The following is a 26304-nucleotide window of genomic DNA, read 5'->3' as shown; positions in this document are numbered from 1 at the left end:
ACTCCTCCAGCCCTTTTCTCCACTGGCCATGCCTTTCGCCATCCCTCACCCAGGGTCACACAGGAGCAGAGCCCGGACCATGATCTCAGCTCCTTCCCTCCGTGCCTCCCTCTCGCTCCTACCCTGACTCCCACACACCAACAGGCAGGGACACACTCCCACACAGTGCAGACCCAGGGGACCACTCACACCTGGGACTGCGGGGCTCCTTTGCCTGGCCCAGACCATGGTGCCTTGGCCCAGCTTCCACTCAGGCCTTTGCTCCGCACCCTCCCCACCCCAGGTGAATTCCCACCCCTCCCTCTGAGAGCCTGGGGCACTAAAAAGTTCAGTTATAATTCACTGTGAAATAAATCCAGGGATTTGAAAGCCTGCAAGCCCCCTCCCCATTTGCCCACCCGCTGCCTGCCTGCCCCAGCCCCCACCCGTTCCCTGGTCGGCCGGCCTTTATTGATGCCGGCCTACCAAGAGAGCCATAACAAGGTTCAGACCTCCACCGGTCTCTGGAGGCCTCATTATCCAGGAGGAAAAAAATGTGGTAGAAAAAGGGAGGAGGGTGAAGGGCAGAGATTGATGATTTCCAGGAATACGGCAGAAAGCTGGCCTCTGCTGCACACTTGCCCCTTGTGTGGCGAGAGCTGCAGAAATAGAGCTGCTGGTGCGGGAGGCACCAGGCCGGAGCAGGCCCTGGACAGCTCTGCCTTCTGCAGGTCTGCCTCCCAGGACCAGCGTGAGGTAGATGGTCGGGGCAAGGGTCTACCCCTACTCCTGTCACCTTCGTCCCAGGGTAAGAAAGTGAGAGGCGAGAACTGACAGTTCATGGACGCCTACTGTGCATCGGGCATTGGATCACTTACTTTCACCTCAAACTCCAGCTCACACGCACATGCACACACACTCCCCTATGAGGTAGGTAGCAGTCTCTGTTTTTCCACTGGAGGAAATGGAGTCCCAGAGATGGAAGCCTCATGCCTAAGAGGAAATGAACGGGGACCCATGTCAGTTTGATGCTGCAGCTTATTCAAGCTACCCATGCAGCCTGTCTTGAATGTACAGTAATAATAAAGGCAAAATGTTTACTGACCGCTTACCAGGGATATGCTGGTAAACAGTTAGCAACTGCCCCCCCCCCCCCCCGAAAGGAACTCTGATTTGTAGCATTTGCCACTTACTGTGGTGTAAATATTCCCACTGTGGCAGATATCAAGTTTTCCAAGTTACTGTCACTGCACACAAAGTTAGGAAGAGAGAAACCTCACTGTTGCCTCTTGTGAGCCAAGGCAGGCCAGTTGCAGCCTGCCACTTGTGCTCAGTACATGACGGGCTCAGTTCTAAGCACCCACTGGCATATAAGGAGAGAATGAGGACTACTTAGATGAGTACAGTATCACCACTGACATCGTGTGCTACCACAACAGTGAGCTTTGTGAAGGTAGGCCCGCGGTCATCTTATTTACCATGATACACCCCGCAGTGCCCAGCTCACAGTAGGTGCTCACTGCATATTTATGGTTGCTGAGTGAGGTGACCAAGGCCTAGTTCAAGCCCAGGAACCTTCTTGCTTTATGTCCTTGGACAAATTGTATCACTTTTTAGGCCACGGTCTCCCCATCTGTGAAATGAGAGAGGCTGAGATCAAAGAGCCACAAACTCAAACATATGCAGGATCCAGGCAGGTGGGCTGAATGGGTGAAGCAGGCTGAACACCATTTTTTTATGTTGAATACCTATGTAGTAGTATATGTTTCGTAATAGCAGTAGTATTTACTATAAATATTTCAGACTTAGAGGAAATATAGCAAACCCTCACGTACATACTACCCAACTTAACAAAGAGGACTTTCAGATACAGTTGAGGTTCTTTACTCCTAATTGAGCTATAACTTACATGGTCATCTTAAGCATATGGCATGGTAAGTGTTTATATTTGTGTTCACTCATGAAACCAGTACCCAAGTCGGGGTGGGGACATTTCCAGCTCCCCAGAGTTCTCCCCTCTCCATGCCAGGCAGTGCCCCTACCACCAAGGTAATCCCTGCTGGTTTTATTTTTTTTTTTAATTGGTATATAATTGGCATAAGATTATGTTAGTTTCAGGTGTACTAAAATATTTTAGTTTGACTTTCTTTAAGAACAAAACACTCTATCCCTTTATGTTTTTAAAGTACTCCCCCCATGGGAGTTCCTCCCAGACTCCCCCCTCCTCTCCCTACCCCGAACACACAGGTACATACACATGCACTTTGAAAGTAATAGGGAAACTAAGAAATCTTCTTCCAACCTAATAAATGAGACAATACAATACAAAACTCGAGGACAGATAGAAATGTCGCTCAGGCTGAATGCTGGAGAGACTACAGGGAATGGTGGGGACTGTGGTGAACTGAGGATACCAGGCTGCTTCCAAAGGGGGCGGCTCTAGCCAAGTGTGACAAGGTGGAAATATGGGCTTGGGGTGGCCAGATTTTCCATTTTTTCTCGAGTCTTTAAAATATGAAATCTCTCAGGGTTTTTTACATATTGGCAAATAATTTTGACTTCTGTTAAGGACTTCATATGCCAAACCAAATGTTTCTGTGGGTTGTGTAGCCTGGAAGCTGTTGGCTCGCAACCTTTGAATGAGAGAGACTCTTCTGGCCCCGGGTACCTAGAATTCAGGGTTCAGGCTCTGCCGCCAGCTCCTCAGGAGCACCCCCTGTCTGCCCAGCACTTCCTCTCGCCCAGAGGAGCTGGAGAGTTTCCCAAGAGAAAATGCTGCTCACAACCTCAGCTGCTTATAATCCCTCTAGGTCAGTGGTTCTCAACCTTGGCTGCACATTAGAATCACCTGGGAATCTTTTTAAAATCCTGATTTCTGGGCCTCATCCTCCAGAAATTCTGTTTCTTTGTTACTAATGTTGTGGCCCCACCGCATAACAAAGAAACAGAATTTCCGGAGGATGAGGCCCAGAAATTAGGATTTTAAAATGATTCCCAGGTGATTCTAATGTGCAGCCAAGGTTGAGAACCACTGCTCTAGGTAGATGGGGCCTTGGATTTTATAATGGCTTCTGAGAAAAGGGTGGAAGGAGGAAAAAGAGGGAAAGAGGAAGATAGGGCCAGAGGGAGGGAATTGACAGAAAAAAGAAATCAGCATTTATTGAATATCTATGATATGTAGGCACTGCTTATTAGGCAATTTCATATGTGCCAACTCATTTTGTCTCCATCACACGCTAGTGAGATACATATTATCACCACTTAATAGATGAAGACGCTGAAGTTCTGAGAAAATGCCATTGCCCCATTCATGTAACTAATGTGTCTGAATTAGAATTTGAACCCAAGGCTAATTCTCCTGTATCCGTCCTACAAGGCAACCACCTTGATATGCGTACGTTTATGATTTATGTTATAAATGCAACCCTTGCAACAAATGATAAGAGAATTCATTCCTTGAAGAGAAGACAGCACCGTGGGAAATCCTGCCAGGTGTCCAAAGATCAGAGGTGGGATGGTTCAGAGTGCATATCAAAGTATAGAAGGGCTATCCTGAGCCGTGGAGGGGAAGCCCGTAGATGGAGAGATGTGTCCAGACTCCAGCGATTCCTCATTCACTCATGGACATAATGATACAGTCACTCATCTGCTCATTGTTCATTCACTCGTTCAAAGCCACTGATTGCGTACCTCCATTGAAATGTCAGGTATTCTTCAGATTTAAGGGATATGGGGTAGAAAATGCCTAGGCTTTCAAAAACCTTACCCACTTGATACCAAAAGGAAAATATACAGTTTTTCATTTTTTTCTAAAGTTAAATGATACAGTTCACTCACAGAAGGTCTCATAAACCAAGGAAAAGTCCAGGAGAGAAGACAGCATATCTTAGAAAATATCAGGAGGGTGTGGGATCTGAGCTCAGAACGAGGAGGCTCAGTGTATTTTCTTATATGTCTGGTTCCGCCTGGGGCCCGTCTTTTAGACACTCTGCCCGCTCCCGTGTTTGTTTCAAAGCCTCTCCACCTTTTTGAACCTTGGTCTTACTCAAAAGAGTAAGCCACTTTATGTTTGCAGCTTTGGGGGTTAGGGGAATCTGAAGGAGAGTGTGGTATTCAAAGTATAGACCTGGAATCAGATAGATATGGGTTTAATTCCTGACTGCCATCATCTATGTGTATGATTTGGGGCAACTTGCTTAAATTCTCTGTGCTTCAGTTTCCTCTTGTGTAAACCAGATTCAAAATTAGTACCTATCTTATAGTTATGGTAAGAATTAAATAGATGAAAGTTCTGAGCATAGGTCTTGGACCACAATATTTATGTAATAGAGGACTTTGTGTTGATAAGGATCTGGATAATGATGGTGGGGTTGGCAATGATGAAGATGATAGCAGTGGTGGTGGTAGTGTGACAGCAGTAGTTCTGGTGTTATTGGTGACAGTGGTGGTGCTGGTGCTGGTGAAGGTGATGGTGATAATGCTAGTGGTGTTATTGATGGTGTTGGTGAGGGTGGAGATGATGATATGGTTGGTGGTGTTGATGGTGGAGGTGGTAGTGAGGATGGTGATGATGATAGGGTTGGTGGTGGTGGTGATAGTGGTGGTGGTGAGGATGGAGGTGATGATAGTGGGGTTGATGATTACGGTGGTAGTAGTGAGGGTGGAGGTGATGATAGGGTTGGTGGTGATGGTAGTGGTGGTGAGGGTAGAGGTGATGATGATGGGGTTGGGGTTGTTAATGGTGGGGGTGGTAGTGAGGGTGGAGGTGAGGGTAGAGGTGATGATGGTAGGGTTGATGGTGGAGATGATGATAGTGCTGGTGTTGTTGACAGTGATGATGGTGGTGGTGGCATTGATGCTGGTGGTCATTGCATCTAGGAAGACAGTATATTCTTCCTGTGCACCAAAGCAGGAAATGAAAGCTGCCTTACAAAATCTGGTCTGAAAGGACTCTGATGGGACTAGCGGTCTCACTGGCATCAAGGGGAGCAAAGCTGACATTTGAGGGGCCCCACTGGGATCTCACAACTTGTGATGTAAACAGCCCAGCCCTTCCTTCATCTCCTGCTGCTTGTCCCCTTTCCCAGCTCTCCTCACATACAGAGGGGCCCTGTAGTGAGACAGGTGGGGCATGCAGCTCTGAGGAATAGTGGAAACTCCAAACACCTTGGAAAGATAAATAGGCTCATGCAGATGGTATAAAAGTCCTTTTTCTGAACTCACGTCAGGTAAACCTCAACTGACAGAAACATGTACAACCACACCAAGACACTCCTATGGACGGATTAAATTAGCTCCCAAATAAGCAAGGGAGGGATGGGCATCAAATCCCTAGTGGATCCTAACCCTGCTGTTTCTGCTACTTCAACCATTACCGAGTGCCCCTCGAACATCCTGTATTTTGGCTGGGAACAGACTCTCCAGCCCAGAAATGAAAGTCTGGTTAAAGTTTCTCAGAGAATGAAAGCAGGTGATTCTCTCTACTTCTAGCCCCATGGCTGGGAATCGGGGGGCACGAAAGTAGCTGAGCTGGAAGGGAGGAACATGGGGGGCAATCACATTCCTTCACTTGGTCAACACGTTTGTGTTTGCTGTGCTCCATGCCTTGTCCTGGGGAGAGACAGAGAGGTCTCAAACCCAGGCTCTGCCCTTAAGAACCTTAAGTAATCAGTCCTAGGTTAACCATTTCCATATTATTTATCTCAGTGTGTCATCACAACAAGCCTCTGACACTCTCCCATTTAACAGATGGGAGAACCACGTCTCCAAGAGGAAATTTACAGAGCAATTTTAAGTAAGAATTGCAACCACGTCTGTCATACCTCAGCACCCAAGGTCCTTCCCATATATTGCTTTGCGTATATCTATTGGGAGAAGGCAGACTTGTCAATAGAGGCAGTAGGGAGCCAGATAGAGTTCACATTTCAAGACTACTGGCAGATTTTCAAAGTAGGCTGTTTGTCCAAGATCTTTAATTCATTCTACACTTAACTGGTTCTCTAAACTAGACACTGTGGTAGGCATAGTAAATGTACTGATGCTCTAGGTCAGTAGTTGGCAAACTCATTAGTCAACAGAGCCAAATATCAACAGTACAATGATTGAAATTTCTTTTGAGAGCCAAATTTTTTAAACTTAAACTATATAGGTGGGTACATTGTTATTAATTTAATTAGGGTACTCCTAAGGCTTAGGAAGAGCCATACTCAAGGGGCCAAAGAGCCGCATGTGGCTCGCGAGCCACAGTTTGCCTACCACGGCTCTAGGCCTAGGACAGTGGTCGGCAAACTGCGGCTCGGCAAACCGCGGCTCGCAAGCCACATGCGGCTCTTTGGCCCCTTGAGTGTGGCTCTTCCACAAAATACTGGCTCTTCCACAAAATACCGACTTCTGCGCATGGGCCACAAAGTTTCAATCGCACTGTACGTGTGCGCCCGCACGTGGTATTTTGTGGAAGAGCCGCACTCAAGGGGCCAAAGAGCCGCATGTGGTTTATAAGCCGCGGTTTGCCGACCATGGGTCTAGGAGAAGGGGGAAGACGAGAAAATACAGTCCATCGACAAAATCATCTCTATCCTGAGATGGATCCGTTCATTTATTTTTAACATAAATACTTCCTAGGCTTCCTCCATGTGCCAGGCACCATCCTAGGCCTGGGAGATCCAAGGTGAACCAGAGATGCAGTGTGGTAGAGGAGAAAGGCGCCCATCCCAGTCTCAGCCAGATCTCGGAGTCATGTGACCTCAGTTCCAAGCTCGCCAAGAAACCTAACTACTATTTGGGTTCCAGATAGGTCTGCCCTCAGGGAGAGAATGAGCCAGTCACATGGCTTTTCCACATTCTGACCATGTGACTGTTTCTTTTTTAAAATATATTTTTATTGATTTCAGAGGGAGAAGGAGAGAGAAATATCAGTAAGAATCATTGATCAGTTGCCTGCTGCACACCCCCTACTGGGGATTAAGTCCACAACCTCAGCATGTGCCCTGACCTGGAATTCAACCCTGAATAGGTCAACCCTCAACCACTGATCCCCACTGACTGGGCTATTTCTTAATTAAAATTTATCAACTGGCTCTCAGCCAGGAGAGCAAGCCCCAATCATATAGACTTCCGTGGCTGGCTCCTGAAACAGTTACTTCTCACTACAAATCTAAGCATTTGCCTCCAGGTCATTTTTATCTCATTTTTTACTTTTTAAAAGAAATCATTGTTAATCTGGAATGGAAAACAGTCATTTATTGTAGACTAGAGAAGGGAGCTTCTAGGATGGTTACATTAGCCCCATTCCTGATGCTATTTTATTTCCCTAGTTTTATCTTTCTTTTTTCATCTACTTTAAAAATTATCCGCATGTTGGATGTTATGCTCTGAGCTGCCTTAAATTATTTCCAAAGCGACTGCTAGGTTTCAAATCCTGGTTTCTCCACGTCACCGCTATGGAGCCTAGGGAATTATTGTCCTTATGACCTGAGAGTAATGCCCACCTCACTGCCTGGCAAGAAAGAAATAAGATCATACATAAAGCAGTTAGTACTGTGCATGCACTCCATGCATTTTAGTTGTCATTATCATAACAGCAATTGTTATTAAAGGAGGCTATAAATAAATACACATATGCATACCTGTCAGCTCTGCCTGAGGGTGGGGGAGGGGAGAGCAGCACAGAGGCAGGGAGTCTGTAGCAGAAAGTTCAGAGATAACGAAAGATTCTCCAGGTGAAAAGATGAGGACAAGCTGTTTGGGGAAGGAGAGCAGCAGGAACAAAGTCGCAGGGATAAAGAAGGGAAGTGTGGGCCACCTCAGGGAAGTGTGAGCAGGCCCATATAGCAGGGAAGCCAGTGGAAGCCCGAAGGGTTCTCTGTCTCCACGGGTTCCGAATCCAAGGTTAGTTCGTTCATCCTCCGGCTCTCACACAGCATTGTGGACCAGAATCACCGGGAGGCTGGTTTTTAAAAGGGACAGTCCGAAGCCCTGAACCTCAGAGGTTTGGATTTATTAGATGCAAGGCGGCCCCAAAGTATGTGCCTTTTTAAAGAGCTCCCACAGTGGCCCTGGGCAGTGGTCCTCAGTGTCCGCATTCTCCCTGCTCCAACCATTCCCCACATACACACACATATAGTTATATGCACACACACGGACATGCACACACTTGTATACACACACCACTCTCTCTCCCTCCCTCCTTACCTTCTTCCTCCTCTTTCTCTACTCTTCCTCCTTCCCCCCACCTTACCCCCAACTCTGTCCATGGGTCAAAGATGAGCCACAAATTTTCTGAAAGGCCTTTCTGATCTTGTCTCCATCCCTCAGTTCTGCTTCTTGTCAGCCCTATTCCTGCCAGGGAAATACAGGCTCAGGACACCTACAGCGAACACAAGTGTTACTTTAATCTTATGGCTCCTGCTATTGCGAGTACCTGGGCAGTTTCTCCATGTAATTCCTAAGGGGAGGTCAGAACTTGGAAGATCCAGAAAGAGGTGGGGTGGTGGAATGTGGTGCCAGAAAAGACATGCTCCCTCCCAGAACCAAACCCATCTGACCCGTCTCTGTCTCTACAGAGAGTCGTCTGCACGGCTGGCCTCAAGTGGTACCCTCACCCTGCTGTGATCCACTGTGTCAAAGGCTGTGAGGTGAGTCCGCGGAAATGACCCTACTGTTACTAATGTTATCGGTGTGTTAATCATGGCTACCATTTACTGTACCTGCTAAATGTTGTAAATATCCCTTTAACTGGCCTCCTGGCCAGAAATCAGCAATCCTATTCTACAGCTGGTGGAATTGAGGCACAGAGATACCAACAAACATACTCAAAAATATGTTTACTGGGTAACAACCAGGATTCCGATCCAGGTTGTTCTGCCTCCTAACCCTGCATTCAGCATAATAGTGCATTTCTGAGTGAGGGTGGCAGGGAAGCCGTATTGATTTGGCATCTGTAATATGCGGGGTTTTACCAGCATGTTCACATTTAACCTTCACAGAACCATGTGAGGCAGGTGTTTTCCATTCCTACTTTATGGTGAGCATCTTACAGGTCACATCCTTCTGCGATATACATGTCACTCACTTGCTCTTCAACCCCTTAGACCCAGCCACTGAGCTGAAATATGGTTAATGGATAACAGAACCAGGATGCTCTCTGACCCTTCAATTCGGAGTCACAGCCACGCCCTGGGACTTGGCACCATGGAGCTTTGTCTCTGTGTATCAGCGACAAGCTTGGGGAGGGCAGAGTACTGGGGATGTCATCTTTGTTCTCAAGAGGGGCTTTTCGTAAAACTAGAAGACGCGTCTGTGTGCCCCATGCCCTGTGGTTCTGCTCAGCTGGTGGTGAAGAGACCCTGAATTCCATCCAGGTGGATGTCCAAATCTCCGTGGTCCCCCAGAGCCCGCTCAGGAAAAGGCAGTTGGAGAGGACTGGACTGTGCTCTAGGAAAAGTTGTATTCGATGAAATTCTTAGAATGTCAGAACCAGAAATGCTCTTCTAGGTGACCTAAACCTGACCTTTTAATCTAAAGATGGGGAACGGAGACCTAGATGGTGGGTGGTTGGGCTAAATTGTGATAGAATGCCCCAACTGGAAGGGTGCTTAGTGTGTCTCATCCTGTTCTTTTGTTGTATAAACTGGACATTGTGGCCAGAGAGGGGATGGACTGGCCCAAGGTGGCACAGCATAACAGACACAGAGCCAGACATGAGCCTAGGGCTCCTGGCTTCCATTCGGGTGCTCTTTCTTTCCCAGTAGGTCACCTCCTACTCTTGAACCATCCCCTGCCCTGTGTCACAAGACAGTCCCTGGGTCACACATTTTTGTCTATGTATTGGCTAGGGACCTCCTGTGGCATCTTCTCCTGTGGCACTGGAGCCTTTAAGAACCCCATTCCCCCAAGAGTCAGCACGGGACAGCAACCATCAAGGCCACGGCCATGTGGTTGTTGCTTCTTCCCATCTCCCTGGATCAGTCCAGCATTTCGGGAAAAGGGAGCTTGGGTTACCTGGGCAGGCGTCCTGCTGAGTCGGCGGTCTGGGCCACCAGTGTGACAGCAGAATTCGATCCCTCCTTTGACTCAGCACTGGGACCTGCAAGACCCTCACCTGTCAGGCTCTGAACCCTGCCAGTGATGCTTATCACCCTTGCCCTTGCAGGTGCCCCTCGTCTCCTTTCTTCCTGAGCTTAGCGCCAATAGTTGGCCTCTTGTCTGGGGCAGAAAGGGATACTTAGAAGAGATACAAAGGCTGGGTCTAGGGAGGGGGCATCCACCTGGAGGGTGGAGAGGTAGCCAAGATCCAGAAAGGGTTTGAGACACTGTGCCCCCAGCCCTCTACCCCAAGCTGTGTCCAAAGTGGTCATTCGCTCGCTCAGTCATCACAGCCTCACTGAGTGACTATTATGTGCCGGACACGACTCTTGGTTCTGAGAATAAAATGATCTCAGCCAAGTGAGAACAGTCACTGTGCTCCCTGGTTCACCTGTGGAGTCTTTTTGCCCTCCATCTATCCATGCATCCATTCAGCCATGTGTGTGCCTCCATCGTCCATCATTTTACTAAATGAACACTCAAGGAACACATACAAAGTTTTGCTCAAATTTCCAGGCATTTTGCTGGGAAATAGGGGCAAGACCAATGGATGACACACATTCCTGTCCATAAGGAACTCACAGAATAGTAAAGGAAGCAGACAGGAAACCGCAAGAGGGCAGAACGTCTTGGGGGTGTCAGGGAAGGCATTTTAGAGGGATCATGTTGGAGCTGGATCTTGAAGAATGAATTGCTTCCATTGTTGGAAGTAGCAGCATGAGAAATACTGGACAGGAGAAAGCTCTAAGTAGCAGATCTTTGCACATGCCCCTTTATCTGGAAATTCTCCCTTCTCCATTCCTATCTGATTAACTCCCACCCATCTCCCAAACTCAGCCAAAACGTCCTTTCCTCAGGGACACCTTCACGAAGCTCTCTGATTAGGCCAACTCCTCCCACTCTACTCAAAAGGTCTCATGGACCTTTCTCCCATAGCCCCTCTCCGTGTTGAGATTGGCCAGTTAGAGAGTGGTTCTTTGGGCAGTTCACACTCAGTTTCCTAATATATTTGCATATATTTTATTATAAATTGTTTTTAAATTACCTCCTACCAGTAAAAGTGGGGCAAGGGGACTCAACTTGGCTTATCATTTCTTCAAGTAAAATGAGCCCCCTTCTTTAGGAAGATGTAAGACATACAGGAGTGTGTCTCCCAGGGCAACCATACTTTAATTGGGAAAAATTTGGCTATATAAGACTCTTTATACATGTAGAAGTATTGACTTGTCCAAGCGGGTGTTGGGATCTGAAGCCAGGAAGCGGTTTGGGAGATGAGAGACGGCTAAATGATTACAGACCTGTGCCTGCCACTCCCACCTTTGCTTTAGGATGCTAACAAGGCACCTTTCCTTCCTGCCTCTCTCCTCCTATAGCCCTTCATGGGAGACAATTACTGTGATGCCATCAACAACAGAGCCTTCTGCAACTACGACGGTGGGGACTGCTGCACGTCCACGGTGAAGACCAAAAAGGTAGGCAGTACCCTCCTCCCCAGCAGCCCAGCTTACTGGGCCAGGATGACCCCTACCTGTTGGACAACCCATTGTTCTGGTTGTGCCAGCGCTTGCCTACAAGCTGTATTGTATTGTACTGTATCATATCGTCTTGTGCTTTTTATCCTTTTAGCCAGTAGTGGAGCTAATGTCATGTGCTTGGACCCTGAGCAAGGTTTGGAGGCTCATGGATGATTTTTGCAGATGTGGTCCCTTACCCTGAAAGCTTTGACAAGTGAAAGTGTAATACATACTTTTAAAGGGAAGAACAGGGTGCTGTGGAGGCTCAGGCTAGAGGTGGAGAAGGCTCTGCAGGAGGCTCATATTCGATGCTGCATTTTGAGGGTTGAGGGGAAGGAGTGGGGGTGGTGACCAGGGAAATGGCATCAGAGACAGAGATTGCCATGAAAAGTCCTGCAGAGAACATGCCCTTCTGCGGTGATGGCTGAGGTCGAGGGGAAGAGAGAAGGTGGGACATTCCCAATAAGGTCCGTCATGGCCGTCGAGCATCATAACCTCTCTTGCTGTTCACACCTGTACAATGAGTCTTGGTTGTGATTCTCTTCCTTTGTGCACCAGGAGTGATTCAAGTGTTTATAGTAAAACTGAAACATTGGGCTGAAGTACGTATCACTCACAGAGGGCGGCCATGCCCACCTTCCTCCTGGCCAGCGCTGGGACCAGAGTTTGGGCCCAGCCAAGAGCAAGGAGAACGGTGGTCGACCTGGGCCACTGAGTTGAGAATTATTCTTGTGATCATTGAGACAATGGGAAACGATCTCTATTTTATACTCATCTACAACTGATCTGAAAAATCACCTGATCTCAGATGTCATTTGATCTACTCACTCTTTCTTCCTTTCCCACCCACGTTATACATTAATTTTGGCTTTTGGTGTGTTAAAAAGGCTCCCTTCTCCCACTTTAAACTGTCCTTCCTATAAGCCAAGGCTCCGGAATGCAGGCGGCCAGGCTTCCTTCCTGCAGGGAGATGCAATTTCATTGTGCACCTGGGAACCAGCATGGCCCGGGCCCTGCGCACGCCTCCCTTGCGAAGCTCACGGCCTGTGAAGGTCAGGAGACATGAGGCAGTGAGGAACAGGACAGGCATTTATCACCTGGTGGGAGAGGCAGTGAAGGAGAGGCACGGGATCTCACGGAGAACAGTGTGCCCGTCAGCATCTATCTCCCTGAGGAGGTGATGTTTGTGTTGAGACCTGGACTGGGAGTGTCCGGGTGAGGGGGCACAGGTTGGGGCAGGCTGTGAGAACTGTGTGTGGCCTGTGGATTGGAGCCTAGGGGCCTCTCTTACTGTGCACAAGGCTCAACCTTAGTGATCAGCTGTTAGGAAGAGATTGGGCCTTTCTTCAGGTGCGAGATTCCTGGAGGTGTTTCTTCTGGAGAAGAAAGGGGTCCCGAATTAAAGTCATTCTTCCTCTCTCAGTTTGACGTCTACATAAATTCCAACTTCTTGAAAACTTTCTACTTTCTCTTGTAAACACTCATCTACTCCCTGCAATAAACTGGCTTCTAGAGATGAGAGGTGGAGAAAATATATAAGAAGATAAAATACCCCTAAGTGAGCTGCCGAATATGCCAGACACGGTCAGACACTTGTCCTCCGTCACCTTCTTTAACCCTCATCTCAGCCCGGCAGGGTGCTAGTCGCCCCGTCGCACAGGTGAGCCAGTTTTGGCTCCGAGTACCTGCGGGACTCGCTTGAGTTCACTTGGCCATGAGCGCCGAGGCTCCCATTCCAACCCAGTTCTGTCTGACTCACAGGCCCAGCTTTCTCCCGCACGGGCTGAGTCTCCAAAGAGGAAAGCAGGTGGGGATAGGGCCGTGTCCTCAGAGCACCCGGGCATGACCTTCTCCCTTCCAGTTGCAGACAGTTCACTGTCAACCCAGACTGCCAAGGAACCTGGGGTGTGGGACCCCTCCCCTTGGCAAGGTGGAAGCCGCTTTTCCCAGCAGCAAAGACCGGGTGGGGAGTAGCGGAGGCTCCCAGCCTTGCCAATCATCCCTGACGCCCCAGACAGGAGTTTCCCCGAGTGGAAAAACTTCCTGCTTTCTGTCTCCAGTTTCCACAGCAGGAAGCCTCTGAGAGCAGGACAGGGGCCAGATTCCTTCCTCTCCTCCCCTCCCTACCCTTACCTGGTGGTCCCACCTGAACTCTTGGCCCCGGACACATATCAGGGGACATTCCCTGACTATGAGCACCCAGACTGGCACTCAGATACTTGTTGAGTGGGCAGACTTGCTTCCTGCACCTTTCCAAGTACAGCAATGCCATTAATTGAGTACACGTATGTCCTGGCCATGGGTTGGAATCTCTGTGCATAATACCATCCTTAGACCCCAGGACCACTCAACCATGTAGACAGCTGAGGCTCAGAGAGGCGGGATCATCTGTACGAGGTGACAGAACTTATTAGGATTTCGCCTTTCCCGACTACAAACAAATAATGTAGCTGCTATTTGTCGAAAGCTTGCTATTTGCCAAGCATGGCGCTAACTGCTTTCACATGTGTCAATTCACTTTGTCGGCACAGTAGCCCGTTGTAGGTGTTGCCTTTGTGTCCTCATTTTACAGATAATGCAGCTCAGGCTTAAGAGGTTAGGCCATGCAGCCAGGAAGTGGTAGAGCTGAGATGCGACCCCAGTGACTCCTCACCACACAGCCCTGCCTCTGCACCCGGTCTGGACCTCTCGCTGCTCCGGGCTTGCACTTGCCCTTCCCCTGGTGGGTGGGCTTCTCGCTTCTCAGTCCTCCTGGACTGAGTCCAGGGTATGAACTTCGGGCTCAGGGTTCAGCGCTCAGCACCTTCTCCCAGACTTCCTTCTCGCCAACTCTCCACCTAACCCTCTCCCCGGTCCCCAGGGCTGGGGCCTCCCAGTCACTTGGCCCAGAAGGATGTCTGTCTGCTCCCTCCATCCTTCCTCCCTTGTTTGTCTCTGCAGACACCAGCTGTTTCCCACATCTGCCTTGTGTGACCTGGGCCCGGCTGACAGACAAGAGCAAGACAGTGCAGGAAACTCGGTCTGACAGGGGTGACCAGTTTCTCACCCAGACACCTGTCTGCAGCGCGAGGCAGACAGGAAGGGGCGGGACTCAGCTTCCCAGCGTGTCAGTGTATTATTTTCCTGGTGGAGCCTAAAGTCTCCAATACAGAGCAGATTTCCAGAGCGGTTGCTTCAGCAGTTTCCCCTCATAACAACAGCAACAAGTATTCCTTCATAATTGCAGTCATTCTAAGTAAGCGCACGTGGAGCCGTAACAGAGGAGGGGAAATCACCTTCATGCATCGGCACACCCAGGCTGCCTGAGGTGTGGTGGCCTGGGACCACCATCCTGGTCATGTTCCAGGCAACTGGGAGACTGACTCTAGAAGATGCCTGGGAAGGGAGGTGCAGTCCCAGGCTGCCACTTAGCTCTGTGCCCTTGGGCAGGCTAGTTCACCCCAGCTTTTTATTGCTTGACATTTGGATTAGATTCATGTCTCAGTATACTCTACATGGCCTCCTGCATGGTTGTTCCTTTGGCTGAGAACCTTCTTCTCCATTCCTCCTCATGACTCCCCCACACCTCCTGCAGGTCTTTTTGCCTGAGTGCCACGTTCTCAAGGAGCCCCGCCCTGGCCACCCACCTTCTATCCCCCCTGGCACTCCCACACCCAATTGCCTTGGCTTCCACTCCTTTTTCCTTCCGTGACACTTAGCATGTTGGCACGTACTACAAAACGTATACATTATTGATTATCTGGTAACCCCTGCCCTTCTTGCTGCTAGAATGAAAACTTCAGGAGGGCAAGAGCATGCATTTGATTTGATTCCTGATGAACCCCAGGTTCTGATGCCGTGTGATAACACTGGTCTAGGCCATGAGCAAGACGGACTGGGGCTCAGCCATGCTGAGCTCGCGTCTTGTGGACTTGTGGGCACTGAGAGTATCGTCCCTGCTCATGGAGACACCGCAGGTGAGGGGAATCAGTAAGCTTCCAGAGAGGGCAACACCAGAGCAGACAGGAAAGGTGCAGGAGGTCTTCCCCAGGTCAGAAAAGTAGGGCGATGACCAGACACAAGGATGAGAGAGAAGGGGGCTTCTGGCCAAGGGCATGGTCTGTGCAAAAACCCAGACGTAGGAGAGAGCACGAAGGGAAGTATGGTTCCTTGCATGTGGTGGGAGCACAGGGCAAGCAGGGAATGGGCAAGACATGAGCCTAGAGGGATGGGCAAGACTGATATAGGCCAAGCAGGGAATTTGAGTTTTATCCAGAGAGCCATGGGGGTTGTCAATGATTTTAAACACTGAACCAGCCTAGAAGGTTCTAGAAGGCTTCCTGGAAGAGGTGACAGATGTGCCTAGCTTGGAAGGTTTATAAGGATAACAGGCATATGACTAAGCAGATTAGACTAATCCCCCCTGTCCAAAAATCACTAGCTTCTGGGACGCTATGATTTCTTCATCTGGGGTGTAGGTCTGACTTTTTCATGTGGATGAATTAGACACTCATTTAGCTTTTCCATCCTGAAAAGTTAGTATCATCATAACCATTGTCAATACTATCATCACTACCATTATCACCACATCATCAACACTACCATCAATTCCAAGATCACCATCGCCACCATCATCATCGAGCACATAGTACATGCCCTGCACTATGCTAAATGCTTTACCTGAATTTTATACTTTATCCAAAATCCTGTGCGGCAGGACTGCCATGACCTCCGTTTTACAGACAGAGACACTGAAGCCCCAGAGGGGAAGTCGCTTGTTTGATGACATACACTCAGTCAGTAAGAGGGTGAGAAATCAAACCCGTGTCTCCTTTGGGTCTAGGCTGGTGCTTTTCTCTGCTTTACCACACTTTTCCTCCATTTTATCCTCCACTTATTCACATTGAAACCACCCTCTGTACTCATGGACTGTTCCATGCCCTCCACCAGGCATGAATCCATGCTACTACCCCCAAGAAGCTTGCAGGGGAGTCCTCAGACTCAACATCCTCCCCATAGTCTCCTTGGTCTCCGTAAATCTTTCCATCAACACTATGAATGCCCTGACACCCAGAGTGGCCACGTGACCTGACCAAGTCCCACAGTGGGCAGTGGACAGACAGGGCTATCTGACCTACAGTCCCGGGTGCCTCTCACTCCTCCGACTGTACACTTGCCGCTGGGGATCTCCCTGCAGAGTCTGCGTATAATCCAGCCCCTGCCTGTCTCCCAGCCTCAGAGGAGATCTGCGGCCAGGGCCTTGTGGTACATTTTCTCAGCCTGCATTCCTGAGCTGCTCACACACGTGCATGGAGGTGTCAGCCCAGGCAGCTCACCCAGGGGAAGAAACGCCTGGCCTGAACGACATCCTCAGCCCAGAGGCAAAAAGGGGAGAATCCTGGCCCTTCGTCATTGACCTGGGCTTGTTGACAGAATGCCAGAGTGGGCGGCCCAGCATTTCTGGGGGGGCCTATCCACACAGCACTAGGTGTCCCAGATGTAAACTGGCCACTGCAGGGCTTGTGCCTTCATGGTAGGCTTTCTTGGGAGGCCATGTCAGGGAGAAGGCGGGCAGCTACTGGGGGAGGCAGGGGCCTAGGATTTCTGCTGAGCACTGACTTTATCAGGATGAAACTCAGGATGCCCTACTTTCTTTCTCTGTGAAAAGGGGACCCTGACTCCCACTCTGCCTGCCATTTGGGAGACAGGAGGGAGGAATGGTTACAAACAGGGATGCAGAACCCAGGCTACTTGCCAACCAGTGACTCACCTTTTGGCATCTGAGTTTCCTCCGCGCTGTAGGACAGGGATGGTCAGAATAGCTGTCTTAGTAGAGCTGTTGGGAAGGGTGAGTGCAGTAGTGCACATTGTGTTGACTGAGGGCCAGACATGTAAGGGAGAAGGGGCTATTGTCTATCTGGCAAAGCAGTAGTTGGCGGCCATGTGGTGAGGCAGGCACCTCGCCCTGACTCACTCGCTGAAAGCTCAGTGTTTGAGTGGGTTTGGAATCCTGCATCATCTACTAATCGATGGGCTGTGAAGCCCAGGGCGGCTGTGCTTTGTTGTAAACATTCTGAGGCTTCTATTTTCTCATCTGCAAGACGGGCAGCTAATAACGACAGCCTCATGAGGTGGTGTGGGGTCCGCATGCTAGCAGGTGGCAGTCATCTGCAAGTGGAAGGCCCTCAGGAAATGCTAACGTGCATGTGTGTGTGCACACACGTGTGTGTGTGGAAAGTGGTGTTCACTGCTATGAACCTGTACGAATGTGTGTGCATGCGTGTATGTGCATGTGCTTGCATGCATGTGTGCATGTGCATGTGTGTAAAGTGTTCACTGCTGTGGACCTGCACACATGGGCTTCACCAGTCTCATCTAGGTCAGGCCCAGGAGCACCTGGGAGGGTGGGGGACTGGCCACTGCCTCCCTTCTCTTCCCAGGTGTAGGCCCTTGATCAGGAGGGCACTTGTGCAGAGAGAGCTCAGGACAGGCAGTTCCCACAGAGGAGAGCGAAGGGCAGGAGGAGGGGACAAGGCACTGGGCACCTGCAAGCTAGTTTGGAGGCAACATTATTTCATTACTCCTTCCCAGAATCTTGCAAGGTATTTATGAAGACCCTCATCTTACAGACGGGGGGTGGGGGGGGGTGAGTCCACAGGGTGCCAAGGACTCGCCCAAGCCATGCAGTGCCCACCCCAAGCTGGGCTTGTCTGCTCCCAAACTCCTTGGAGGGCTCAGTAAACGCAGCCGCACTTCAGCATGTGGTGGAGACGAGGAGCTGCCTGTCTGCAGACCTGCCCCTGAGAGCAAACCTTCTAGACTTGGCTGTGTTCTATGTGGGGTTCCTTCCTTAGGTGCCAGACACATTTCTTTGGGAAAAATGCTGAAACGGCCTGGGCTGACCCGGGAGGAGAGAGAACGGTCACTCACACCCACAGAGCCAGGGTGACCAGACCGGCCTGAGAAACCAGCTGGAGGCAAGGTCCTGGAACCTGATGGCCGAGGAGAAGCTGGTGGAACTGGGCGTGGCAGGACGGGGAGCACGCAAGGAGCGTGTGCAGAATGTGCATCTCTAGGTACTTTCTGCCCAGGAGTTGCCTTCTGTCTTTCTCAGATTGAGGACTTTCAGAGAGACAGAAAGGTCCCGAACATTAACATCCAATCTTAACATAAGATGGGGAAACCGAAGCTTAGGGAAGGGCAGGGGCTTGTGCCAAGTCACCCAGACAGCGAGGGCAAGAGCAGAGGCTGCCTGGCCTGTGTGCTTCTGGATATTTATCCGTGCGTCCATCTGTCCCTCCATCTCTGGGTTCATAGAGCACCTGATCTCTGTATATAAAGACTCAGTTCAAAGCAGACATGATCCCTGCCTCAACTGAGCTGGTGTACAAGTGAGAAGTGCTTCAGTACGAGGAGCATGGAGACGGGGTGCTGGGAGATGGGATGGAGGTCAGGGTGCCATTGGTCAGGCCAGTGAGGGGGGAGATGAGACCTGCAGAGTGAATGAGCTGCCAGGGGAGAGAGCAGGGTGGAGGGCCATTAATGGCTAAAGACTTAGAAGTGGGAAAGCACTCGGAGTATTTGAGGAACCAGTCCATAAATAAACAAGCCGCAAGGAGTGTGGGGACAAAGGGGGGCAGGTGAGGTCTAGGAAGCGTTGGAGAGCAGGTCCTGCAAGGCCTTGACCCCGTGGTAAGGACTTTGAGTCTTAGTTGAAGAGATAGTACCTGTTGAGTTTTTGCTTGTGTGAGGTGAGGCAGGATGCATGAGAGAGAAACCAGACTGAAACAGTCCCTCGTGGGACGTAGTGCCCGATGGAAAAGAGTTATGGAGAGAATTGTGCAGGAGACATTAGAGGTAACTGGATCATTGTAACGTTAGGATGTGGGCAAGGGCAGCAGAATGGGACAGATAAAGGGATGGGTGAGTTGAGGACAAAGAGGCTGCCCAAGTCTGGGAGGTGGGGGGGGGGGTGGGGGAGGTGGGGTGGGGTGGGGGGGCAATAGGCAGGAAAGGTGTCACAGACGGTGAAATTGGAGCTGGTGGGAAATCCGAGTCAGCACACGTGTATTTAGCATTAAGCATCTCCTGAGTGTTAGGCCATGTGCTAGGGCTTTTGCATATTTCTTCTTATTTGATCCTCACAACCATATGAAATATGGTGCTTTTTTAATCGCACTCTTACAAATGTAGAAACTCGGGGTTATGGCAGTGAAGGGCTTTTCCCCAAATGGCTCAGCAAGAATGGGGCCTGAGGGTGCCCACCCAGGCCTCTGAGCTCCCACGATGGAACTCTCCCCACTCACCATCAGTTAGACTTGGTCTTAGCTCTGCCTCAGTTTCCTCACCCGGACTAGAGGGTTTTCTGTGTCTTTTCCCATTCTAACACTCTTGCTTCTCCTGGAGGCGAAGCAGTTGTGGGAGAATATTCTAGATTGGAAGGCACAGCCTGCATAAGGGCATGGAGGTTGGGGAGAAAAGGTGCTAAGCAGGGAACAGCAGGGAGTTGTGAGCAGAAAGACACTGCATGGAAGAGGCAGTTGTGAGAAGGCTCCCCCAGCACCAAGCACCTGCGGGTGTAGGTTGACTAGGGAAACGGGTACGCTGGCTGTGGGTGCAGAGGAGGAGTCAGGCAGAAGGAGAAGTGAACATACACTCCCTCGTTCTATGGATTAGGCCTTGGAAAACAAGAATGAACAGGATGGACATGCTCCTAACTCACCAAGTGAGAGGGAGGAGGAAAGCTATATATGTGCATAAATAGGTATATGGTTGAACTCTGAGCATATGTCAAGCACTGTGTGGTAGGTGGTTTTTGTCACTTCACTCATCCCTCACCACAGCCTCAGGGACACGTATGCTTTCACTGTTTCCATTTAATGAATGAGTTACCTAAGATGCAGAGAAATTGTCACATGCCCCAGGCCACACTGTTAGATGACAGAGCTGCTGGGGCTGATACCTCAATCTTCCTGCTCATCCGTACATTTGGACATGGGGAGAGGTTTGGGGGAAGGGAGGGAGGATGGGCCAAGAGGCAGAGAAAAAAGAGTTAGCTACACAGAATGAGTCCACAAGCTAGAGAGTCACAGCTCTCTGAGGCTCTGTGAGCACTTGGAGACCCTGCCCAGGCAGGAGGCGAATGAGGTCACTAAATCCATCTGCGCAGATGGGGGACCCTCTGGGGAAAGTGCGATGTGAATGTCATGATGCAATGAGGTGAAATCCACTTGGCTCGTGGTAGCCCAGCTTGGGCTCAGGCAGGGGCTGCATGGCGCTCTTAGGAAAGAGATCGCTGGCTGCATGGGGAAGACGTTCGCTTGGTTGGGCTCTGCCTCTGTTTCTAGAAAGGAAGGCAGCCCAAGGTCACAGAGCACGTGAGGGGATGGCGCGGGAACTGACACTAGGGCCTCTCACTGTTTCTTTTTAAAATTTTTTTCAAATCATTATGTCTTCTTTTCCCCAGGTTTTGTAATATCTACATATAGCAAATCATTGTATGCCTCCCGCTTTTCTTTTGCTAAAATCTGTTCCCTAGGTCCTTCAACCAAATGTTATGCAAAATCTCTATGTGAAATGTCCCCAACAGGATGTCAGGTGCCCTGGCTCTGAGCTTGCTGAGAGGAGCTTTTGTGGCTTGCATCCTTGCCTCGCTAAATGGAAATGCCCAATCCGTGCAGAGAGCTGTGTTTTTTTAAAAGACACTCTCACATCCTTCATCTCACCAATCACCTCGACAGTCCTACCAGATATTCCATTTCACAATTCTCTGAACAGCTCTGGGATAGTGCATTACAATTCTTCACCCACAATTTCATCCAGCCCAAAAGGTCATAGTGCAAGTCAGTCTCATCATATCACTTCTACAGCTACGCACCTGAGGGTGAAGGAGAGGTGGCTCGTCCTACTGGAAATGCAAGATTTGCCATTTGTTACTTTGGGGGAATGCCTGCCCATTTCTGAGCCTTCGTTTCTCCACCTGTGAAATGGTGACTGTTTTGTATCTGTCTTACAGAGTTGTCGAAGGGTTTGATGTTTCCGTATTTGCAAAGTATTTTGCACATTGCCTGACCCATGGTAAATGCCACCAGAAAGGAAAGCTGCTAGGATAATAACGCTGGTGATCTTGATACAAGCTATCATAGGGCTAGGGAAGCAAAGTCAGGACTCAAACTTGAATCTGCTGTCCCCCCAATCCAGCGATTGTCCCCTGAGCTGCCTCTTTGAAAAGTATCCCTTGAGACCCAAACCCCTGGTTCACCTCCCCTCTCTTTCTCTCCGCAGGTCACTCCCTTCCCTATGTCCTGTGACCTACAAGGTGACTGTGCTTGTCGGGACCCCCAGGCCCGAGAACACAGCCGGAAAGACCTCCGGGGATACAGCCACGGCTAAGGAAGGACAAGGAGTTAAGAATTCCCAGCGCCAGGACCCGCATCCCTTTGGTATTGATTTCACAGTGAGCTGCTCCACGGAATGGCCTCTCCACACCAGGGATCCTTAGCATCCAACCGGTCTGCCTTTAATTTCACCCAGGAAGGACTCATAGTGGGGGCGCACGAAGCAAGTCTCGCCATGTTAAGTAATGGCATAGAATCCCACCCCACAGTCTTAGATGGATCACATGCACAGCATGCAGTCCCAGAGCCTCCTAAAACTCTAACCATTTGTCACATGACCGCAGCGAGGAACATGCTCTGTGCCCAGGAATGTGCACATCTGTGGTTAGTACACATGCATGCATACACACCCATACAAACATCTGTGTGAGGGCAGTTTTGGAGACTGAGCAGAGAGAGACTGGAACAAAGTCAATCTTTCCTTTCCCAAGCTCCCAGCCAACACTGTCCTTGGGAGAAAGAGCTGCAGAAACTGCTAAGGCCGAGTACTGAGATGCCAAGATAGTTCACACCCTGAGGCCTAGAATGTGTAGGACGTGCGCAGTGGTGCAGTCCTTTGGGATCGAAAGTGAAATGGTCTCTGATCACCTACCTTCTAGGAAAGTAGGGCCCAGGGAGAAAGAATCCAAAGTGTACGAAGCCCCCTGATTTTTCCCGCTGCCATGGGGGACTTACCCCAACTCCAGGGTTTAAGGCCAAGCTGGAAATGGCTTAAAATTGCAATGTCAAGGTATTATAAGAGCCCCCTGCTTGAGGCATGAGGCCATAATATCCCTCCGGAACCCATCCATTCCCCAAATCTTGCCTTGGGACCACATTTGCTGCTACTTTTCCTGCTGCTCTATCCTATACATTGAGTAACCCAAGATGATAGGACTAGGTTAGGAAAAACCCCACACAACCAAACAGTCTGCCTTAAACGTGACCCCCATTTCCCCATAGCTCCTCACTCCCTAGTCCTCCTGCAAGAGAAACCCCTCCTTAGCCCCCCATGGAGAGAAGCGTGGTCCTCTGTGGGTGGGCTTCTTACCCTGGAAGGGAGTCGGAACCCTCAGCGAGAGTGCAGAATGTCTAAGCCAGTGTTAGATTTCATAATCAAGTGGAACAGTGTTATGTTTCTGTGATGCTAGAGTCATCCGGGGACTGTTAGAGTTGTAAGGACTCTTGAGTTATGCTTCTTCACCGAGCCTTCCTGCCCATCTAGGCTACAGCGGGCTTTGGTCCTGAGGACCTCGAGGTGGCCCTGAGCAGCTAGCCTCCTGTAATAGAGAATCATCTTGGATGAGATCAGTCTCGACTGTGTTCCAGGGGCCATCAGAGGGAAGTCCAAGGGTGCCAGCCTCGGTCCCCAGCAACCCAGAATGGTCATGATGTTTCCCATAGTCTTCCATCTGCCAGTGCTCCCGTCCACACCTGGGGGTGGGCAACCCTTCCGTCTCTCCCACATTCCACCTCCAAAAGTGCAGAGTAAGTCAGTCAGAACCCCATAGGAGCCCCCCCCCCCTTTGGGGCCCTCTTTGCCTCTTTTCAGCCAGGTTCCATCCACTCCTTTTGAGGAATATGAGGAGAGATGAATACAGAAAAAGGTGGAGAGAATGGTTAAGTTTGACATAATTTCTGACACCTGGAACTGAGAAAGTGAGGCAATGCGAAGGAAGGTCTGAATCAGACATAGCCCATAAAGATTGCTGTAAATCAAGTCCTCTCAAGTTTAGAGAAGACAACCAACAAAAACAGTCTAGCATGGGAGTGGAATATGCCAGGCATGCGCGCTGATCCACACATTCCTGCTTCTGAGGCAGGCATTGTTAGTTACAGTGTTTTCTCCCATGGGGACCAACAAGAACTTCAGAAAGCTCCTTCATCACTCCCGACAGCAATTGCCTACTGATCAAGGATGCTTGAAAAGACATTTATTGGCCATCATCTGTGGTTTGTGATATTAAAAAAATCTATCAAGGTGCTTTTTGCACAGGTGCCCACAAATAAGGATACAGTGCTTAGAATTTTGTGTGGTTCACACTACATTACCAACTCTGAGACGGAGTTCCAGAGTGAAGAGGCTGCCACCATTGTTAAGGCCAGGCTCAAATCCTTTATGTTTCTTCCTTACAAACTCCTATTTTCATTCAGGACATTTTTTTTCTATAATTAATTACCAGGGCCAATTATTAGCAAAATAATAATTATAATTGAAGACTTCATCCCGTTCTGTACCCCTCTCCAGTGTCTAAGAGCTCTTCCCAACTCTCCAGGCCCCTCTCTTGCTCTGAGTTATCACCCCGTGTGGTATTAGGTTGAAGATATGAACTAAGAAAAATAACGTTGTTAGCCCTCCCCGATGCTTTATGACACCAGGAAGTAATGCAAAAAGCCTTGGAGACCCCAAGACAACATGACTAATGGACCTTACCAGCTTCCCTTAAATGGACCCCCATCCTCTTTCTTCCTTTCCCTCTCCCCCTTATCTGTCCCCACCTTCTCCAGCTGAGTAGAGTTTCCTGAAGCCTGCCTTCTATCTCCAGATGGAGTTGAGCCCTCTGAGCAAACTTCCACCCGGTCTCTCCTTACCATCATTCAAACCTGTCACTCGCAAATTCCCTTTTGCCAAGGCCATTGGGCAAGAGAGGCTACTGGATTGGTGGCCGGCCTCGTGCCCACATGGGAGGTGTAACCAATAGGCCCTCCTCCCACCTTGGCGGAGTTGGGTCTGCTCTATTCATGCAGTGCACTGACACCCAATTTCATTTTCTTTCTGGGAATAAACTGATCGTCTCATCTTCCCATCATCTCCTGTTTAGGAAAAGGGAGTACCAGGAGGAAGCCCTGTTGTCTGTCAGCACTTGGGGTCCTGTGTCTATAGAAGGATTAGCCTGTTAGCAGCAAGGAAGGAGATGAGGTAGACAGCTCTCCAAGCCCTCTCTTGGGAAGCCTTATTAAGCCACAACCCTGCCTGCCTGCCCAGAGGACTTGCATTACCCCACCCCCACTGCCACCCTCACCCCAGATTCGGTGCCAACCACCTCTTAGGGGAAGACCGTCCTTGAGAAGCCTGTTTCGGTGGCTGATGGGTGTGATGGACGGGAGAGACCATTGTTCATGCAGAGCAGGGCTTTGAGGATGGAGGGTGTCAGCTGCTGCTCCTGGCTGCAGCGGGTTGTGTCGCTGCCTAGACAGTGCTGTTGGTCTCAGTCCCACCTGGCCAGTGCGTAAATGCTGTTTGTGGAAAATGATTCTTTGAGACAGATTTCAGCCACCTCCCTTCCAGGTGTGAGTTAACTTGGTTGCAACTGTCCATTTGTTATAGGTCTTACCTGTGTTAGAGAGAAGGAAGGAAAGGAAGGAGGGAAGAAAGAAAGGAAACCATGTTTTCAAGTGATCAGTTTTGAGGTTTTGGGTGGTGTGATTTTTTTCTGGAACTACTTCAAGTGCAGAATATAAATTGATGGTGACAAAACTGTACAGATAGAAATTAATAGAAGACAAGGAGATTAAAAGGAAATACATATGCATGATTAAAAATAAGATTTTTTTTTTTTAAAAAAAAACACAACTATTTTTGTGCTTCCTAAAAAAATTTGTTTTTTTCTACAGACTGAGTAGGTAGACACAAGCATAAAGATTTCCCTACAGGAGGCATAGAGTGGGATGTATAATCCTGCTATTTTCTGTATGTTGTGCTAGATCCAGGAAATCAGGCAACTTCCCCCTTGATGTGGAGTTGTTGTTTGGGAGGCATTGGTCTCTTTGGTGGCAATGTGTGTTCATAGGGAGTGAGAGGGCTGGCAATTGGTTTTACCAGATATTAAGGGGACATTTTTTGTCGTGCTTCTCACACTATAAAACGTGTGTCCCGACCAGTAGCATTGGGCTTTCTGCACTTAGAACTACACTGCACAGTCCACCGGGGCTACAGTCTGCTACCTAACCCAACAGGTAATCCCCACGGTTTCTGAGAAACAAAACAAAATAAACCCAACAAACAACACACATAAAAGCTCAATGAAATGAGAGCCTGTTCTTTTTAAACCCATTCACATTTTGCCAAATTCCTCCCCACTGTTGGATCCATAAAGGAAATGTTGAATAGCCACACAGGAATCATGTCCCTAGAATAAGAACCTAGACATCTTGACTCCAGGCAGCAAGCAGTTTGCTTAGTGATCTCGAACAAGTCATCAATTCGCCTCTCCATTTGCCTCAGTTTCTCCAGCTGCAAAATGGGGATAATACTACTTAACCTACCTCACCATGAGAGGCCGGGGGATTGGGAGGCCCTGAGGTTCTACTCGGGCCATGGCGATCTGAGAGCCAAGGCTACACACACAATCCATGGGCTCCCTCAAGAGAGG

General features: G+C 49.4%; 1 protein-coding gene across 1 annotated transcript in view; it reads left to right on the top strand.

Annotated features, from left to right (window-relative positions):
- PAPPA (pappalysin 1) overlaps positions 1-21947 on the top strand; it is a gene marked incomplete at its 3' end in the record, with an annotated part of 213316 nt that extends 191369 nt beyond the window's left edge. Inside the window, exons 20-22 of the mRNA XM_081102850.1 lie at positions 8541-8612; positions 11436-11534; positions 21840-21947. Of these exons, the coding sequence (XP_080958976.1) occupies positions 8541-8612; positions 11436-11534; positions 21840-21947 (279 nt within the window). The remainder of the gene's footprint in view (positions 1-8540; positions 8613-11435; positions 11535-21839) is intronic.
- Positions 21948-26304: the final 4357 nt, after the last annotated feature.

The sequence above is a fragment of the Myotis nattereri genome (genome assembly GCF_964212035.1).
Source record: "Myotis nattereri genome assembly, chromosome: 12".
In the NCBI taxonomy this organism is placed as follows: domain Eukaryota; kingdom Metazoa; phylum Chordata; class Mammalia; order Chiroptera; family Vespertilionidae; genus Myotis; species Myotis nattereri.
Note: the sequence above shows the minus strand (reverse complement) of the source record. Positions and strands in the feature narration are given on the sequence as shown.